The sequence below is a fragment of the Pleurodeles waltl genome, chromosome 6, assembly GCF_031143425.1.
Source record: "Pleurodeles waltl isolate 20211129_DDA chromosome 6, aPleWal1.hap1.20221129, whole genome shotgun sequence".
In the NCBI taxonomy this organism is placed as follows: Eukaryota; Metazoa; Chordata; class Amphibia; order Caudata; family Salamandridae; genus Pleurodeles; species Pleurodeles waltl.
Window position 1 is genome coordinate 294193225 of NC_090445.1, and position 20503 is coordinate 294213727.

The following is a 20503-nucleotide window of genomic DNA, read 5'->3' on the forward strand; positions in this document are numbered from 1 at the left end:
GCCAATAACAAAGGTTTGGTCTCCTCTCCACAGACCTTATGTGTTGCAGCAAAAGCAACGATAAGGGGGCAGCCCATGAGAGACACTGACATTCCCAACGCTCAGAGACGTCCCCGCCAACAAGCCTTGGAAGAACGATTAGCAACGTGCACACGTGAATATACCGCAACACCCTCCCTCCCCATTCGTCACTGTCTCGAAAAGGCCAAAATTGAACTTAATGATCATTATACCTCCTATGCGGATTGTGCATTGCAGCGGATGAAAAGACAACACTATGAACATGGGGAAAAGGCAGGGTGGCTACTGGCTGCCCAACTTTGTCAGTGAGAAGCAGCACTGGCCGTACCAGCCATTTGAGACATTGATGACACGATTCTTACCCACCCACCATGCAATCGTCAATGCATTTGGGCGATTTTATCAGGCCTGATATACTCCAGAAATGGAAGATCACGATAAATTGACTGCGTTCTTTTGAGAAGGCACATAATCCTAGCCTTACTTTTAGAAGGAGAGATAAGCAAAACAGAGATAGTGCAGACTATTGCTAAACTCCTTTACCATAAGGCCCCGGGGGACGATGGGTTCTCAGCTGAATTTTATGAATGGACAGGAGCAGACAGAGTGGACTCTTTATGAATCCTTTCACGGGGCGGAACACACATTTCCAACAGGGCATCTACAGCATTCTTACCTAAACCAGGGATAGATCCTCTCTTCTGTGCCAGCTAGCGCCCCATCTACCTCCTCAACGGGGATACCAAGATACTGGCAGGTATCCTGGCGGCCAACATCAAGAAGGTTACACCGTCCCTTATTCATCACACACAAGTGGGTTTTGTGCCCAGCCGCTCCTTCAGGAACCACCTATGCACCCTATCACATACTCTGTGGGCTGCCCGAGACTCATGGGAGGAGGTCCTTTCCCTTGATGCTGAAAAGGCATTCAACACATCACGATTAGTAGTGCAGGTAATGCACCATTCAATGTCCGTGGACCACTGGGCCCAAAATGCATGGGCGAGGCCCACACACGATACCTGAGCACAACGGAGAGAACACTGCTGGGGCATCAGATAGAAATACAACAGGCACCTCAGGGGGAAGGGAAGGGGGGGCACCTCAGCCAGATGACTGCTCCACGCCCGATCCACGACGGGGCTCCATGCCCATTGATGTATCCTGGGGAGTGCAAAGCCACAGTCTCTCAAGTCTCTACAGTGGGTGGGTTGCCCACTGTTCAATCCTGGGGAGTGCAAAGCCACAGTCTCTCAAGTCTCTACAGTGGGTGGGTTGCCCACTGTTCAATCCTGGGGAGTGCAAAGCCACAGTCTCTCAAGTCTCTACCGTGGGTAAGTTGCCCACTGTTCAATCCTGGGGAGTGCAAAGCCACAGTCTCTCAAGTCGATAACAGTCTCCACTGGTTCTGGAGGGGGACTGGTGCCCAGAGTCCTTCATCCTGCCAAGGACTGAGGTAGTGGATGCATGTCTCCACTGGTTCTGGAGGGGGACTTGTTCCCAGAGTGCTTCATCCTGCCAAGGACTGAGGTAGTGGATGCATGTTCTCCACTGGTTCTGGAGGGGGACTGGCGGCCAGAGTGCATCACTCTCGCCGTGATGGTCCCAGTTCCGTCACTGCCCCTGCAGCACATGGACTAGCGGTGCTTGAGTTGGCGGTGCTTGCCCTGTTCAGCGGTGCTTGACTTTGCTGTCTCTGACCTGTTCAGCAGTGCTTGCCATGGCGGTCTTTGCCCTGTTCAGCGGTGCTTGCCCTGTTCAGCAGTGCTTGACTTTGCTGTCTCTGACCTGTTCAGCGGTGCTTGCCATGGCGGTCTTTGCCCTGTTCAGCGGTGCTTGCCCTGTTCAGCGGTGCTTGACTTTGCTGTCTCTGACCTGTTCAGCGGTGCTTGCCATGACGGTCTTTGCCCTGTTCAGCGGTGCTTGACTTTGCTGTCTCTGACCTGTTCAGCAGTGCTTGCCATGGAGGTCTTTGCCCTGTTCAGCGGTCCTTGGCCTGTTCAGCGGTGCTTGACTTTGCTGTCTCTGACCTGTTCAGCGGTGCTTGCCATGGCGGTCTTTGCCCTGTTCAGCGGTGCTTGCCCTGTTCAGTGGTGCTTGCCCTGTTCAGCAGTGCTTGCCATGGCGGTCTTTGCCCTGTTCAGCGGTGCTTGCCCTGTTCAGCGGTGCTTGACTTTGCTGTCTATGACCTGCGCAGCGGTGTTTGCCATGGCGGCCCCTCACTGCCCAGCGGGGCTGTGGCTGCCGGGGCCCTCCTGGGCACTGACTCTGGCGGTGGCCTCCTGGCCAGTGACGATGGGACTGCCCTCCTGGGCACTGACTCTGGCGGTGGCCTCCTGGCCACTGACGATGGGGCTGGCGGTGGCCTCCTGGGCAGCGGGGATGATGGCGGGCTTCTCCTCCGTGCTGCTCTTCCCAGACTTTGGCGATTTCTTTTGCCCCTTCCCCACCTTGAGAGGAGTCACAGCTGAGTGGACACTCCCCCCGGGACCCTTGTGAGCGGCTTTGACGGCTGGAGTCTTCCCCCTGTCCCGCCGGGCACTGTCCAACTTCTGGTGCTTCACGGGGGGGACTGGCTGTGCTGTGGCTCCATGTCACACTGGCTGCCCTGGTGCCCGGTGCACTCCACATACCTCTAACAGGCACCACTGGTAACTGCGATTTTTTGGCTGAGGTGCTAGTACGGGACCTATGAATTGGAGGGGGGGTGGTGGGAAAGAGGTCAAGGTTGCTCAGGAAAAGTTTCTTACGAATACTGGGACGGGTAGCTGGAGGGGGTCTGGGAGTGGAGGAAGAGGAGGTGGTTGTAGGAGGTGTAACTTTTGTTGATTTGGGTGCAGGTGCATGCGCTGGAGGCTGTTGTGAGGTGGATGGATGTTGGGTGGGTGTGTGCCCGTGTTTGTGTACTTTGGGAGGGGGCGTCACAGACACACTGTCAGAGGACACAGGGGACGTGTAAATGGTAGTGGGGGTGGTGAGTGCAGGTGAGCGGGGTGTGGTGGTGGGTGTGCTGGTGCGGGACCTAGTGGCTGTAGTGGTAGTGCATGCAGGTGAGAGTGAAGACGACACTGGGAGGGAGGAGGGAGACGACGAGGAGGGGGACACAGTGGAGGCAGTGGATGTTGCTGTGTCTGTATGTGTGTGATACTTGCGTGAGTGCCTGTGGGATGTGTGGTGCTTATGTTTGCCTGAGCTTCCCTTGTGTGTTGACGTGTGTGCAGGCTGGTCTGATGGTGTGCTTGGGATAGGCTGCGGTACTGGGGATTGGGTCTGGGTGGAGGAATTTGGAGGGGGGAGGCTAGAGACAGGGACAATGGCTGCCATCAGTGCTGAGGCCAGAGATTTCAGGGTTTGATGAAGGGCAGCCTGACCAGAATGAATGCCCTCCAGGGATGCATTAGTGTGTTGCAACTCCCTTTCTACACCCTGGATGGCATTCAAAATGGTAGACTGCCCAACAGTGAGTGACCTGAGAAGGTCAATGGCCTCCTCACTGAGGGCAGCAGAGGTGACAGGGGCAGGGGCTGAGGTGCCTGGGGCGAAGGTGATGCCCACCCTCCTGGGTGAGCGGGCACAGGGCGAAGGCTGAGGGGCTGCTGGGAGGGCGGTGCTGGTACGGGGGTGGCGCTGTACCTGTAGAAGTGGGAGGCACAGATGTTACCGCCACCACAAGGGAGCTCCCATTGGAGGATGAGTCTGTGTCGCTGGTTGCTGATCCTGTGACCGCCGTGAAGCTCCCCTCGCCCTCCGTCCCACTGGTGTATTCAGAGTCCGTGGTTTGGCCCTCCATGGCCATGTGGGATTCAGCTCCCTCGTGCTCCTGTGCCACTGTACCTCCGCCTGATGATGCTGATGCACACAAGAACAGGGAGAGCACAAAAAGGGGGGGGACGACAGAAGAAAGACAGGTTGAGTGCATGGCTTACCGCTACCGTTGGCGGACAATACAGACACAGCAGCCCCCTGCCCTACGCCGCTCTGTTGGGCTCTACTGATGCAGTTCCTGGGATATGGCCTACATGGCTGTGGTGGACATCAGCACACATAGGTGACACAGGGGCATGTATACCTGTACTTGGCACTCTACAGAGGTGGGGTGGAGTGCCACATGGCCTGCATTACGGAGGGGCCTAGCCTACGGAACTCGCCCTGGCCTAGGGAAACCCACAGCCCTCCTCCCCCACCCAGACACCTTCACTGCGCGCAAAGTCCGCTGAATGAGAGTGTACTCACCCCCTTGTGTCTGCTGTGATGCCCTCAAGTGCCCATCCAACTCAGGGTAGGCCACTGCCAGGATCCGGAATATCAGGGGGGTCATGGTGCGACGGGCACCCCTCCCACATTGGGAGGCCATCCCCAGCTGAGCCTCCGCCATCTTCTTGCTCCAGCGGCGAATGTCCTCCCATCTTTTACGGCAGTGGATGCTCCATCTCTGGTGGACCACCAGGGTCCGGACGTCCTTGGCGATGACACGCTAAATAGCCTTCTTCTGGTGGCCGCTGACCTACATGACATGTACAGGGGAAGAAGAGAAGTCATTACCAACTGCACCGTCAAAGTGAGTGGCCCACATCCCTACCCTTGCCATGTGGCACATGCATTCACAGTCCTTCATGCACGCAGAACTCTGCCCCCTTCCTTCTTACAACCAGCCCTCTCCACCCAGGCATGGCCCATACAACTTGCTCCCTGTGTACTCACCTGTTGGTCTGGAGGACCATAGAGTAGCGTGTACTGTGGGAGGACCCCGTCCACGAGCTTCTCCAACTTCTGTGCAGTGAAGGCAGGGGCCCTTTCCCCAGACGCATGAGCCATTGTCTCTTCCAGACCGAGGTCACAGCAGCACTTGCAGTGTAGGTCCTCTCCTGTCGAAGATCAGGTATCGAGTGATTGAACAGCTAGAAAATGGCGCTGACGTCTGCGGCGGTGACATCCGCGGCGGTGCGTATCATCACCGCCGGCACACTTCGTCATTGGCTCCTGGGACCCATATGGTCCAATGTTAACTAATGCAGCATTGCGCAGCGGTCTTCGACCGCCTACCGCGACGGTGTACAACGCCAGCGCAGTTACCTCACATCCCATTGTCCCAGTTTAGAGGTCAGGCAGCCGCCATTTCAGGGGCCCACATGTCTTCATTTTCAACTGCGTCACAGATACCTAGGCCTGGATTCAACACACATACAGACAACTTTTTGGATTATATTTTGTGTTCTGTGTAGACTGTGGGTACATACCTCTGAGTTGCTTGACTCTGTGGTCGCTGTTGCCCTTCCTAGGCACCGTCAGCTGGGACATGTGAGGAGATGGCGGAATCCTCCGGTGTACCAACCGCTGGTGGACCTGTTGACAATGGAGGAGCAACATTTAATCATCACCTACAGGTTTGACAGTGCCACAATCCAGGAACTGTGTACCCAGTTGGAGCCTGACTTGATGTCAGCTATCCGCCATCCCACAGGGATCCCCCCTCAAGTGCAGGTGCTATCAGTGCTCCATTTCCTTGCAAGTGTGTCTTTTCAAACAACAGTGGCCATGGCATCAGGGATGTCCCAGCCTATGTTTTCCAACGTGTTGTCCAGAGTGTTGTCTGCCCTGCTGAAACACATGAGGAGCTACCTCATTTTCCCTCAGGTGGAGGATTTGGCTACTGTTAAAAGTGACTTCTATGCCCTTGGACATATCCCCAACATCATATGTTGATTTCTGTGGCCGCGGCAGTGTATTGGCGGTCTTCTACACGGCGGTAAGCGGCTTTTACCGCCAATGTTGTAATGACCCCCTATATGTCTGAAGCTCAACACTGCAAGGTGGAAGTGCTGATCTTTGTCAACAACGCCTCTCCTTAGAATGACACCTATGGTCTGCTGAACTCAGACACAGTCACATACCAACAGATCACACCTGCAACCTTTGCATAATCCTGGGCAGCAAGCTTGCCGTGAATTGACAGATCAACACAGTCTCGTCAGTCTGCTTCCACACTCTCTGTATACTCCAAAGAATCTTCAAATGGCTCCCCATCGGCATGAGGAAAAGCATAACTCAAGCCCTAGTTACAAGCTGGCTGGACTACCACAACTCACTGAACCACCACCAAACTCATGAAGAGACTACAGATGATATAGAACTCAGCAGCCAGACTCATCCCCAACCTGCCCAAATGGGCCCACATCATGCCACAACTTGGGAACCTCCACTGGCTCCCTGTCCAGAAAAGATGCCAAATCAAGATATTGACGCATGCCTACAAAACCCTCCACAACCTAGGACCAGCATACATCAACCACCACCACTCTCACCCATGCACACACACCATACATTTGCCAAAGCCACACTGTCTCCTGCCTTGCCACCAAGTCTTGGAATGGCCTTCCCCTCCATGTCTAGACATCACCCTCTCTGGCTGAATTCAGGTAGAGACTCAAGAATTGGCTTTTCGACTGGGCCCTGATACCTAGTGCTTGGATACTCTCATGGGTGATTAGCAGTGCTATCGAAACACTGTTTAATTCAATGAATGTAATAAAAAACAACACTCCAGGGTAAATATCTTATGTTTTACCTTTTGTAGTAATTACCATGCAAATCCCGATTTCTATCCCTGTCTAAGACCACTACTTCTCCATGCTGTTTAGTTGCTTTCTGCCAACGTCTCATAGAAGAACATGTGCATGTCTGGGGAAAGCAGCACATTTCCCTCAGACTCATATTCAGTACATTTGAGTGCCTGCCTTGCAGTCATCTCTTTTCTTGTCTACTCTGAGTCCTGCTATCCAAATTCTGTCTAGGCCACTAGGGACCATTGTGCAGAAAGAGAAAACATAAATGAACATCAGTCCATTTGTGCGTGCTATCATGTGCAACAGGTGGGAAGGTGAAAATAGATGTGTGTCACCTCATGGTTGACCCTGAAGTATAGCAGGGATGTTATACCCATCTTTGCAAAGTAGGTTGCTGATCATGACCAATTTCCAGATGAATCACAGAGTCTAAAGGTCAGCATGCTATTCCATGTATGAATGTTACACTTGACAAATCTTTCCAAAAATTAAGAATGTCTGCTCTGTACATAAATACCAGGAGTTTAACCCCAGTTTATTTATTATTAAACTTGTCTATTGGACCTGACATAATTTTGGACTAATTAATTAGAAAGGCCTCACATATTTTCCAACTAATAAACCATTTTCTTACAAGTGGTATCTCAGGAGGTTAAGTGTGGACAGAGAATAGATTATCCTTTTATCAACACTGTCTTACTATTGATTTACAACCAGACATCCATCCCAAGAGAATTGTGAATCCACAGTTTGATTGCCCACAACAGGATTGTGACCTGGATAAGAATATAGTGCTGATAAATATATATGCTCCATTTCAAGGCGATCTATTCAACGTTACAGGCATGGCCACCTTGCAAGCTACAGTAGCACCCCTTGCAAGTTCAAGATATCTGCAGTATGACTTGAGAATTTCACACTATAATACTTTTGATATCTGTGTTTTCTTTAATTAAGTTCCCTAGTTGCACAGCGGTTGATAATTTTAAGGGTGTGAGAAAATATGGAGAGCTGCCATACCTAACATCATTTGAAAATAAGGCCGAGATATATGGATTACAGTTGCTTTGTTTTTTATTTATCTTTTGTGGTGCTGAGACGCAAGACAGTCTATTTGATATCATGGACTTAGTGCACATGCATTACTATGGGCATCTGCTCTAAAGCAACATCCCTGGCAAGAAAATTATGTGTATTTCAATGAATGATGGAAGATGTAGCTGTCGTGTTACACAGAAAATGCAGAATAAATATGCAAGTTGTGGCCTCTGGCATCAAAGACAGCTTGCATATTCATGTATTGCCAGCAGTATTGAATGTGGTAATAGTGTGCACAATATCAAAGAAGAACAAATGGCACAGGTCTGTACTCGATGGCCCCAAGTACACGGGTGAAATTGGTTTGGCATAGAATTTGCACATTATCGTGCTCAACAGAGACTGTGCATGGTGATGCATGCTGCTGTACAAATAAAGCATGTCACCTTTCCTGGATCAAGTACACGTACAGATCGCCTCTATGATGTCCGCTTTAGTCGCACTGATCCCCAGGAATTATATAGTGGCCAGGGGATCGATTGCAGTAAGTACCTTGTCAGCAGTGCTTAATTTGTAAGTAAAAAGGTGCCGGTGCTCAAAGCCCTCCTCTTAAACACGCAGCTGCTGCAACTAAATGTGGGAACACGGAATACTGAGGTAGCGTAATCGTGAAGCCATCTTGTGCCTTTTCAATACATTTAAAGCCACTTCCTGTCCCTTCAGCTCACTCTTACAACTTTCTCCCATTGCGACGCGTTTACGTTTTCCTCTTCCTGCGTCTTTACCATATTTGTCTTTTGCTCGCAGCAAGTGCTTGGGGCAAAAGAATAAGCGCCGACCCACTAAAATAAATACCAATGCTCAGCACCGGAAACAACAAGCAAAAATTAAGCACTGCTTGTCGGGCAGAAAGTGCCCAGAAGCAGACTGTTAGTGGAGTTACCTCTTCCTGCAATGCTGCAAATACATCCAGGATTAAATCCGAAGGGAGGTGGTATATCCCCGCTACCTCAAACTCTCTCCTTCTCAAATAGTTATTCTTCTGGATGTGGGCCACTACATTAAACACTGACACCAACACTGTGGAAAGGAAAGTACACCTATGACAGCCTTTTATTGCGATATTCTGTAATTGGTTGGTGGTTAGATAAGGTTCAGCTGGTGATGGGTGTCTCCCTTGCATTGGCAGATGTGTATTCATAGTGAAATGTATTTTAGATTACATTTTATTCAGTATGCATAAATGTAGGAGTGTTATGATGTGTGGGATCTCTCTTTTTGCATTCATATTGGCATCTAGTTGTACTAACTTTTTAATGACAGTATTTTTTGCCTCTTATGGCTGTGGTTCTTTTATTTGTGCCAGTTCTGAATGAAAAGTAGCTTTTATATTCAACTTTAATTTCATTTTTTGTCCTTTTCATGATACTGTTGCCCCCTTCCACTAATGAGGCATGTGTGATCACATTGCTGTTCCTATGAGTGGCCTGGCGCGGTGGATGAATTACTTCAAGGCTAGTCAGGAGTACAATTGATCCTGGATTGCCTACAATACTACTTGATTTACCTTAGCGTTATTCTTGCCTTCTGCAAGTTCCAACGCTTGATACTAAGCAGAAGGATTCCATATGTGGAATAGTCTGCAAACCAGTGGATACTGCTTATATAAGGGAAACCGGTATCATGTGCATTTGTTCCATTTGGCTTCTCCTGATTTCCCATTCATGCATCATACGTTAGAACTACTGACGTGGAATTTATTATAATCAGAAATGGCTTTGTGATTCCACCCGAAGAATGTATTTCCGGATATTTTCAAGGATGCCTTTTTTTCTTTTCATTTGTTACAGATTTGATTGAACTGATGATGATACAGAACGCTCAAATGCATCAAGTTATCATGAACAATATGACAATATCAGCATTGTCTTCATTTGGTTACAGTGCCACGCCTCCAGCTCCTAAGGTATTGTAGATGCTCTGCACCACCAGAGAGTACATATTGGACAACTCTTAGACTCTCAAAACATGAACATTGATGTCAATTCATGTTTTTTAATAGTCTTTCAATTTCTTCCAGAAACATGCCTATCCACTGAGTGACCCTTTTTATTCACAGATGGCATAAAAGTGTCTCTGCTATCTGGCTTAATCATGTGCCCTCAGAGTACCATGATCGTGGCAGAACTAACATATCGTGAAAGTGTTTTTAGGTCTGTCATTAGCCACGACCTTTTGTTGTTCCAAAAAATATTTTAAAATATATACATACATACAACATGGATTTTTTGCACACCCACTTCATCCATTGGTCTGTTGTCATGTCATTTCGTTCACATTCAAAGTTTGCTTCCGGCCAACACAACATACACCATAGGGCAGTAGACCCACCAAGTGGCTTCCTTTGATGTGAGTGACAGCATTGTGTTTCTTTACCATCTCCCTCCACATACGAAGTGCTGGGTGCCAAGATACGAAGGAGTTAATCTCCGGATAACACAGTTGGAACGTGTATTATTCCACCGCCGTGCTGCCTTAAAAGTACACGCATCATTAAAATGTTTGAGCTTCTTTACGTTTCAGTTTGCAGCCGACGTGTTTATCGATTTTGTTAGCGTTAGAGTGCAACCCTGAACTGCACGTGCGGGCTTCCATAAATGTGTGATTTTTGTTTCATGTTCTGATACCTGCCTATGCTTGTTCACACACCTGGCACACATGTAATCTGTTTATGGGCGTCAGTGCCACACAGCTACCAAACTGCTACAACTCCCTTTGACCAAAATCAAAATTTGAAATCATAAGTGCCAATGGAAAGGCGCTCACTACCAGTGAAGTCTTTGACTCTCACACTGCTCATGAGAGTCTTCAGTTCCTACGCCACTGTTTTAGGCTTATGACAAGGGCTTTGCGCAAACTCGATGATTACCTTTCCCGAGCTCCGGAGCCTTTCAGCATTTTTCGACTCACCCTCATTGCCAGGGGATTTTTGAGAACAGCGGAAATGCAGATGTTTGTCCTAATGTTGTTGGCTGCGTAGCCGGAGCTTGGGTTGAGCCTTAGGTTCTAGAAAGCAAATAAACTGTTTGTATCAGGAAACGAAATAAGTAGTCTGGGGCAGCACTCGAACTTCTATAAATAAAAGCCGTCTACTTTCATTTCCAAGTGCACAATAACATCCTATTTTGTATTCTGCTGTTACAATCTGTCCTTTTTCGCATGTGTAAGAAATTGGGTTGTTGATGGAGTAGGGTGTTCACCCTGCTCAAGCAACAGTCAGGTTGAACCACAAAAGTCACTAAATTAACCTGTACATAACCCTCTGATAGTTTGTCACGAAATCAGTCAGACTCAACTTAGAGGCAATTTGTAAAGTATTTATGCAGCACAAAAACAGCAACAAATATATATATATATATATATATATATTTGACACCAAAACAACAAAAAATCCATTAGTATACCAGAAGTCATGAATTATGAAAATTTAAGGTAAAAAATATACCTAAAAGATCAATGCACCAACCGCAGACCTCTAGTCACGCAAGACTGGATCAAAGTCGAAAAATATGTCTGACTACAATAGAGGACGAGTCCGATACAAAACGTGGATTGGACCCGGTTGGCGCTTACCTTCGGACTCTTCTGAAAAATTTCAGCAAAACATTTCTGTGAAGGTAGAGGTTCAGGGAGGCAATGCTACAGGCAGTATATGAGGAGGGGGCGTCATCGTCGGGGAGCTGCTGGATTGCGTCACAGAGAAGTCAATCTCTCCAGTGGGATGAAGCTGAAAACTAAAGTCAACAAGGGTTCCCCTAGTTTGGATACTCTTTTTATGAAAGAGTGCTAACAGGATTTACTACTGCATAGAAGAACATAGCAGGAGCAGCCTCAAAGTCAGCCCGACCGGTGATGCACCTTGAGAGGATAGGCAAGCAGATTGTTCCAGTTCTCTTCTCAGTTGCCAGAGCAGTTTTTGCGAAACATTTTCCCAATATCCCAAGTTTGTTTTTTGGCTATTTGGGCACCTTTGCCGCCACTTCCTAGGGTCCAGGACTGGAATTGCACCACTTGGATGGACAGGACTCACTGAGGGTGGGTTCAGGTGCAGGTTGAAGACTATTGGAGGAATTATTGTCCCTGAGGCTTCAGTCAGGAGGCCAGCCAAATAGCCCTTGGTGTCCCTCTGATAATCCTGGGTTCAAGAAATGGAACAGGGCTCAAGTAGCTGGGCAAGCCTCTGAGACTTCAAAGTAGGCTTCAGGTTGCAAAGCAGTCATTCCAGGTGTAGGAAAGCAGTCTTGTTGAGTACACAGCAGGCTACAGTAGCCCGGCAGTCTTCTGAGAGTGATTCTGCATGTCCAGAAAGTGAAATGAAGAGTGGGTATGAGGGTTATATTGTTATTTCCACTGCCTTCTTTGAAGTAGGAGACATTTCTAGAGATTTGCAGTTGAAGTGCTTGGAGTTATCTGCATCCCCTGTCCTGGCTCCAGCATGGCTGAATGAACAATGAAGAGGTGTCAAGTCATTTATGTGAAGGTGGAGCAAAGCCTATTAAGCTGCAAGTAAGGGTAAGCCCACCTCTACACCCCATCCTGCCAGAAATGGGCCATCCAATCAACCTAATCCCTCTATTGTGTGGCTGTCTGGGTGGAATATATGAAGACCAACTGCCGACTACACCCAGTCATGTGACCCAGGAACAGGTTGTAGACACCAAAATAGGCACTAAACTAGTTAAGGAAGGAACATGCCAACATTCTAAAAGTATATAAAAAGTGATAAATGGAATGCTTGAATTAATCTCAGCCACTGGTACTTACTCTGTGCCGCGTCCCAATCCATTGTTATTTTGCGCACCATGCCAGTTCAGTTTGGACTCAGCTATATGCAATTCATTCTTGATTCTGCTCCAATGCGAACAGTCCAGCCCGAACAGTCAAGCCAGGTCTTCCCTCAACTGGACACACAAGCAAGCCATTACCATTGTTGCCCTTGTTATGGGCTCATCAGCCGGGTATCGCTCGGTTCCAGTGATACAATATGCATGAGGTCGATGTCTTAGCATATCCATTCCACTTATGGTGACTGTTTTAAATTAGGTCTCTAGTTGGCAGAGGTATGCACCCTGTCTAAGTAGGGACCACAATCCTAGTAAGGGTAAGTCAGTTACACTCTTTAAATTAACCTGTGCTCACCCTCTGGTAGGTTGGCACTGAGCAGTGAGACTCCTCACCGGCTTAGAAAAATAGGGAACATTTATGTGAGTAAAACAAGAACAAAACAACAGAAATCTGTCATTGGGCAACCACTCCATCACCTTCAATGAGCTATGCACCAGCCTTTCTCTTGCACTGGGGCAATGCACCGATTTTTGCAGGATTAGCTACGGAACCCATTTCTGAGGGTCAGGAAGTGTAGGCTGGTCCCTCAGGCAAGGGTGGGACTCACACAAGTCCAGCAGGAACAGGAGAGTTGCAAGCAACCTTTGATGTCCCTGAGACTGCAAAAGAAAAGGGGACAAGCCAACAAGCCCTTGGAGATTCTTGGACTGAAGGATGTAGAGAGTAAGCCCAGTCCTTCTCACTGAAGGCAAGAATCAGCAGGCCAACTCAGCAAAGCAAGTACCAAAGTGGCAGTCCCTCATACAGCACAGCAAGCAGTAGGCCAACACAGCAATAAACTTGCGGAATGGCATTTTTCCTAGCAGCAAGCAGTCCTTCTTCATGGCAGAGTGCCCTTGGTTCCAGTAGAGATCTGATTTGCTGGGGTTTGATGTCCAATACCCATACCCAAATGTGCATTTGAGGTAGGGTAGACTTTAAAGGGGCCTTTTAAGATATAACCGTTCCCTGCCCTTCCCTGGCTACAGCCACTGCACAAGCGGTTGTAAAGCCCTTTGTGTGGGAAGAGGCACAGCCATATTCAGGTGTAAGTGGCAGTTCCTTCCACACATCTAGCCTAGGAAGGCCATCAGCCTGGGGATGGTCCATCAGGGTGCAAATGTCACTCCCAAGCTCTCTTTATGTGTGACTTTTAAGAGTGAATACACAAAGTCCAGATGTCAACAACCCTATATGTGTATTCAGAGGTAGGCAGAGGCACAGAATAGTTAAAGTAATAAAATGCCAACTTTCTAAAAGTGACATTTTTAGACCTACAATTAAAAATTAGACTTCATCATAAGTTGTGATTTTAAATTGTGAGCCCAGAGACACCAAATTCCATATTTCTATCTTTTCAAAATTGGGAATTACACTTAAACGATGTTTTAAGGTAATCCAAATACCATCCTATGGGAGAGATATGCCTTGCAGTAGTGACAAATGAATTTTAGAGTTGTTCACTGTCTGTAAAAGACCATCCCCAACCTTTTAAATACACTGCACCCTGCCCTTGGGGCTAACTAGGGCCTGCCTTAGGGGTGACATATGTAATAAAAAGGAAGGTTTGGGCCTGGCAAGCAAGGACACTTGCCAGGTCAAAATGGCAGTTTAAAACTGCACACAGAGGCCCTGCAATGGCAGGTGTAATACATGTTTGAAAGACGATTGTAGTGGATGGCACACCCAGTGCCACAAGCCCACAAGCAGCATTTAATGTACAGGCCCGTGGCACATATAGTGCCCTTTACTAGGGACGTACAAGTAAAATAAATATGTCAATTGTGGAGAAGCCAATGTTATGTCTAGAGTACAAAACACCTGCACTTTAGCATTGGCCAGCAGGGAAGGATGTTAAATCTTCACAAGCAATAAGTCCACAATTTTCTCTTTACAGGGGACTTATTACCCCATTGTAGAACTTGATTCTCTTGGTGTAGAGGAGCAGAGAAGTCGATGGGTTACTCCGAGGAGGTTGTGTGGGCTAGTACCCCCAGCTCCCTGATTGTGGCATCTGACCATTACAAAGCTGGAAAGTGCAGCGTAAGGCTGCTGGTTTAAAAAAAGTGAATCGTTTCTGCAGAACAGGTGAAGCAGCTCATTTCTTATCCGAATCTTCAGCATATGAGCGAACCACAGGTCTCTAGGGCAGTGCCTACCATTTGCATATTGGGCATAGTGTAGCATCAGGAGGGGGCAGTGTCCCACCAATATTTTCAGAAAGCATTAGGAGTGTGTCTGCCAGATGTTCAGCATCCCCCACAGATGTTTATACAAAAGTCACCTTACCTCTCAGAGGGTAGTATGGATGACCATGGTTCTCATCCATTTTTAAGTTCTCCAGGAGTTGGTGTTTTTTCACATAGAATCAAAAGTGTGGGGATCTATTTTGGGGGGTCATAAAGCTACATTGGCAGGAGGTGTGAAGTACTGCAAATACTCTGACACACTGAATTGTTCTGAAAATGCCTTATTGCTTTATAATGGGTACAGATAAATGTAGATGTTTTAATGAAAAGTAAAATACGATAATACCATCCCTATTGAATTAAATGTTAATCTATTGACTTATTATGCTTATTATACTATAATTTAATGTGGTGATACCATGATAAAGTCAGTAGGCCTGCCTTCTTGCTAATGACACCCCTAACATTGTGTCCAGTGTAGATGGGGATATTGGGATTATAGGATTCAGGTATAAAATGCTGTGAGTGTGTGATTGGAGGTGCTTCTATCCACCTCATTGTGTAAATTTGTAATTAATGTATTACCATTATTAGTGTGTGTGTGAATAAGTACTGTTCATTTTTATGAGAAAAAGCACTAACTGGACAATTATTTATTGAGGGTTGTTGTTGCATACTAGTGATCTGTGGGTACTAACCCATACCACCTTCCCTGAGTAGGCCTTGGACTGTTCTGCTTGTCTACCATGAAAGGAACAAGTGCTACAAACAGATACTTGGTTCCCAGTAAAGAGAAAGTAACAGATGATTTAATTGTAAAGAACTCTTCACAACTAATAGTCTAATTTCATACAGAGTGTAGCATTAATATTCCTAATCATATTACAATGTTTTAGGTAAAGAAATGTAAAATATCAGAACAGGTAGATAAAGAGAACTGGCTATTTGTATATTTTCCCATATTCAAGATTAACACCACATCATTCACTTTTCAAGTTATCAAATGTGTGACAAATTTTATTTCATGTAACTACTCCATCTCTTGGTCCACCTAAAATCCTGGCTTCCCATTATGCAAGTGGGAGGTGCCTCTTGAATAGCTTTGCACACAATGCAGAGGGCACTTCAGATTGACTGTCTGTAGATATCTCAGATAATGTTCAGGTGGCTCACTACAGAGGATATCACTCTGCTATAGGTCTTTGAGGATGGTACATGTATTTGGCTCAACTAAATTAAGCACGTATTCAAGTCATTGCCTAATAACTGATTAAGACCAGATTTGGTGTAAGATTGCCTTGGATCTAATAGTTAATGCACTATTTAGGGCTCATGGGGTCACCTCCAGTAGAAAAACAAGAAAAGCAGGGGGGGACCAGCGACTTAAAATAATCATTCGCTGGCCGTTGTGGGCAGCGTTATAGGTACTGAATAAAAAAAAAAAAAGGCTAATCATTTTCAAGAAAATAAATATGCTGGGTCAGTTAAATGTCAAAGGTTGTTTCATGCATCTCGTGAAGAAACTGTATGTTAGTATTTTTAATGGATTACTTGTCTAGTGTATTTGAAGGAATTAGAAATATGTGAAGCCATTAATGTCACATGGCTCTTCTCATACTGCAATTTTTATTTTGAGATGTTTATTGCATTTGATGGAAGTCATGTTGTTTTGTTGTGATGTTAATTTCCTTAATGAAGTCAATTGTTTCACTTCACATGAACAAAACATCATTGGAGAGTTTTTATATGATAATATAATTAAAATAGTATTAGACTGTACTTAAATTAAAAACATTTAGTAACTGGAGTTAATAAGCAAATAGTGATATCTTTATTTTAGTTCTGTTTTATATTGGTTTGCTTGTGCAAAATTCAGTTTTATTGACTTCCTTTTAGATTTTTTTTAAATGTTGTATTTCCTCATACTCTTTAGATATGTTCAGTGATAATGTATTTGTCAGGCATTGCTTCAGAATTTCAATAAAAAACTTGTGCAGCAAACAAGATGATATTTTTACCTCTTTTGTAGTTGAGATACAGGCCTTCTATACATGGTGCATTTCAAATGCAAGCAGGTTCTTCTGACAGCAAGGCAGTCTTTCCTCTGATTCTTCACATGTCTAGGAGTGTTCTGTGGGAGGTCTGTGTAGTCCACATTTATGCCCAATGCTAGCCTGTTGCTGGAGGGCAACCCTTTTTCCACACACTGAACCAGTTCTGAACAGTTCTTCCTGCCCTTTGGGTTTGTTGCCAGTCAGCCTTTCCATACCCAAGTCCTTTGTCCACTGCTTGGAAGCAATACACATCTCATCACAGGGAGCCATCAAGGGTCAGGTGACAGCTGGACAGTGAGAAGAACCCCTTTTGGCTTTAGGCAAGAATATAACAACTTTCTAAAAGTGTCATTTCCCAGATAGTATTGTAAAATCTAGCTGGATTATTAGGTTGGATTTTAAATTACTATTAAAATGAGTCCTTGAGCCATTTTTCTAGCTACTTCTAAACTGGATTTTGTACTTCTTAAAGGTAATAGGTAAAACCAGTGCTAATCTATGAGAGAGCCACCCTTGCCACAGTGAAAACTGACATTGGAGATTTTCTGCTGCCAAGACATTACAAATCCAAAATATACATGGCCTAATTTTTTTAATACTATGCGTGCTGCCCAATGGGCACTTAGGGTCTAGTTTAAGGGTGACTTATAAGAATTTAAAAGGGTGGTTTAGGTCTGGCAAACGGTTTATTTTGCCAGGTTGAAATGGCAGCCTAAAAGTGCAGAGAGCAGTGGCAGCCCTGGAGACATTCTGTACAGTGCTACTTTAGTGGGCGGGACAATTAGTGCTGCAGCACACTGGTAGCATTTATATACATACATGTAGTACCATATACAAGGGACATAGAGTAAGGTAAATATGCCAATCAGGTGTATATCAATTGTACCATGTTTAACAGGGGGAGCACAAGTACTTTGTGGTCTTTATTTCTGTTAAGCAGAGGCAGAGCTTTATAGCTAAAAAGCAGAATTCAATAAAAAGGCAAAACTTCCAGCAACTCCTGATAATTCTCCTAATTGGACATTGTGTTGTGCGCAAATGAGAGGAAAAATTGACTATTAACTACCGTAGAAATGTGAGAAATGTGTTTGACCGGAGTATAGGTGTTAGACCTGGTATCTTTGGTGAAGTTTCCTCCTACCCTTTTGCCTTTAGACCTCCTGTTTTTTCTGACTTCATTTTAGCTGGCCTTAGATTTCTGTGCACTTTACCACTGCTAACCAGTGCTAAAGTGCTTGTGCTCTTTCCCTAAAACATGGCAACAGTGGCATATACCCAATTGGCATATTTAATTTACTTATAAGTTCCTAGTAAAGTGCACCATATGTGCCTAGAGTCTGTAAATTAAATGCTACTGGTGGGCATGTAGCATTGATTTTGCCACCCACTTAAGTAGCCCATCCAACATATGTCAGGCCTGCTGTCACAGAGTCTGTGTGTGCAGTTTTAAACTGTCTTTCAACCTGGCAAAATAAACCTTTTGCCAGACACACACCCTCCTTTTTAATAGATATGACACCTCTATGGTGCGCCCCAGACAGCCCAGAGAGCAGGGCGCAATGTATTTAAAAAGTAGGGCATGTTCTTTTTTTGTTTTACATGTCCTAGTGGTAAAAAGCTCTTCAATTCATTTTTTAACACTGCAAGGCCTAACCCTCCCATAGGTTGATATTGGAATTGCCTTAATAAATCTAATAAGTGAATCTTCCAAATGGGAAAAGATGACCATTCATGGTTGGTGCCTCTGGAATCACAATTTAAAATCCTAACATATGGTGAAGTTTGAATTGCAATTACGAAAATGGCACTTTTAGAAAGCTGGAATTTTCTTGCCTTAACAATTTGGTGTCTGCAGCATGTCTCTGGTCACATGACTGGGTGTAGTAGGCAGTTGGGCTTTGTCTGATCCTCCTAGACATTCACACACCATGGGAGCTTAGGTGTGACTTAATGGGTAATCCTGGGCAAGATGGGAGTGTTGGAGCTGGACACATCCTCACTTACACCTGCATGTGATGTATCCTGTCCAAACACAAAGGTGTGATGACTCTGTATTGCCACACCAGCAAAGTTGGAGCCAGGATAGGGGAGGTACAGATCCCCTTGCACTTCAAAGCCACTGTTTAGAGGTTTCTTCCACCTTTCAAAGTCAGAACAATAAGATATAAATACTGGACCTCAGACAGCCCCACTTCAATGCATCTCTAGAGGTAGAAGGACTGATGTGCTGATGACAGACTGCCACTCTGCTAGACCCCTGCTTCACTATGCTGACTAGCTGCCTGTTGCCCTCTTGCCTGTGAGTGAGAAGGACTAGACCTGCATCTCTCCAACCTAGAATCCAAACTGACTTCAAGGGCTAGTTGGCTGCCTCCTGATCTGAAGTCTCAGAGACATAAAATTCCATTCACCCTTTTCTGAACCTGGACTCTGCCATTTGTGAGTCTACCCTACCAAGTGGTGCCAACCCAGTCCTGGACCCTTGGAAGTGGGTCTAAGGTGCTTCATATCGAAATTGATGCATCTTCTCTTCTGAGTGGCACATCCACGAGCAAAACCAATGCAATCATCGGCGGAGTGGAGCATCTTCAAGCAGAACTAATGTATCTTCACTGCTTCATGGATTTGAAGACTTCAAATTTGCAGAAGATTTGCATAGCCGGCTCACCCCACATCTTGGGTATGGAACATTGCCTTCAGAACCACCACTATGCAACGCTCTCCTAGAGCAAGTCCTTGAATCCCTTCTCGACAGCAGCCTCAATGACAAAGCCAAAGATTTGCATCGCAGTTTCACCATGCAGCAGAACTGACACACCAGTGCGCAAGGCATCCCAGACACCAGTCTTTGCATTGCAAGCCCCATTCACGTGGTCCTTGACGTTGACAAAACAGGACCACTTCACATCTCAGAACCACAAATCACATTGACTGTACTGCACATCTCTAGCTCAAATCCACTCAATACTCCGCAACCAGGATTTAAGGTACTTTGCTCAGCGGGCCTAACTGGGTCCCTGTAGTCTGCCTGTGCTCCTTCGCAGTTGACTTTAACTTTTGACTTTGTCCCAATCTGACACAACCAGATATCCCTGATTGGCGCTTTCTGGTTCTAAGTGCTATTCTACAAGTTATTCTTAAAAATTTCATAACTCAAGATCTACTGATTTGATTTTATGTGGTCTAGGTCTTGTTGTATTTATTTAATCAAGATCTGTTTTTCTAACCTGGTACAAGATTATTTTTCTGTGGTTGTTTCACTGTTTTACTATTTGTGTTATTAAGTGTTGCACTAATACACATTACCTTCAAGTCAAGCATGACTACTCTGTCCTAAGCTACCAGAGGCTAAGCATAGGTTTATTTGGGGGTTTTCCAACTAATTTCAATTTCACTTTATTCTCCTGCAAAAAACTCACCCACTGAATAAATAAATCTTAAGAATTGTACTTCTTCAGTGCTGCAGTGAAACTCCTGCTATAAGGAGGCCTTGCAAATTCCTTCTGCTGGTCCTTTTCTCTTCTGGGAATAATCATAGACTAATTTGTGTCTGTCATTGTTAGTTTTGATCCAACTCTAAACTCAGGCCTGAGTTGGAATTCAGTCACTCTTATCTCCTACCAGGTGGACCATGTGATTGTTGATTCTTTATTAAGATTTGGGCTTTGTGTAACAATTTAATGAAAATAATTCAATGAATTAACAATATTTTGCTGCAACTTCAATGCCTGTTTGCTGCATGGCTTGAGTGTAG

At 45.8% G+C, this 20503-nt stretch overlaps 1 protein-coding gene across 2 annotated transcripts in view; it reads left to right on the top strand.

Annotated features, from left to right (window-relative positions):
- PRR29 (proline rich 29) overlaps nt 1-20503 on the top strand; it is a 527555-nt gene that overhangs the window by 280489 nt on the left and 226563 nt on the right. For both annotated transcript variants that reach the window (XM_069238100.1, XM_069238101.1), the window contains exon 3: nt 9473-9588. In XM_069238100.1, coding sequence (XP_069094201.1) covers nt 9473-9588 — 116 coding nt within the window. The remainder of the gene's footprint in view (nt 1-9472; nt 9589-20503) is intronic.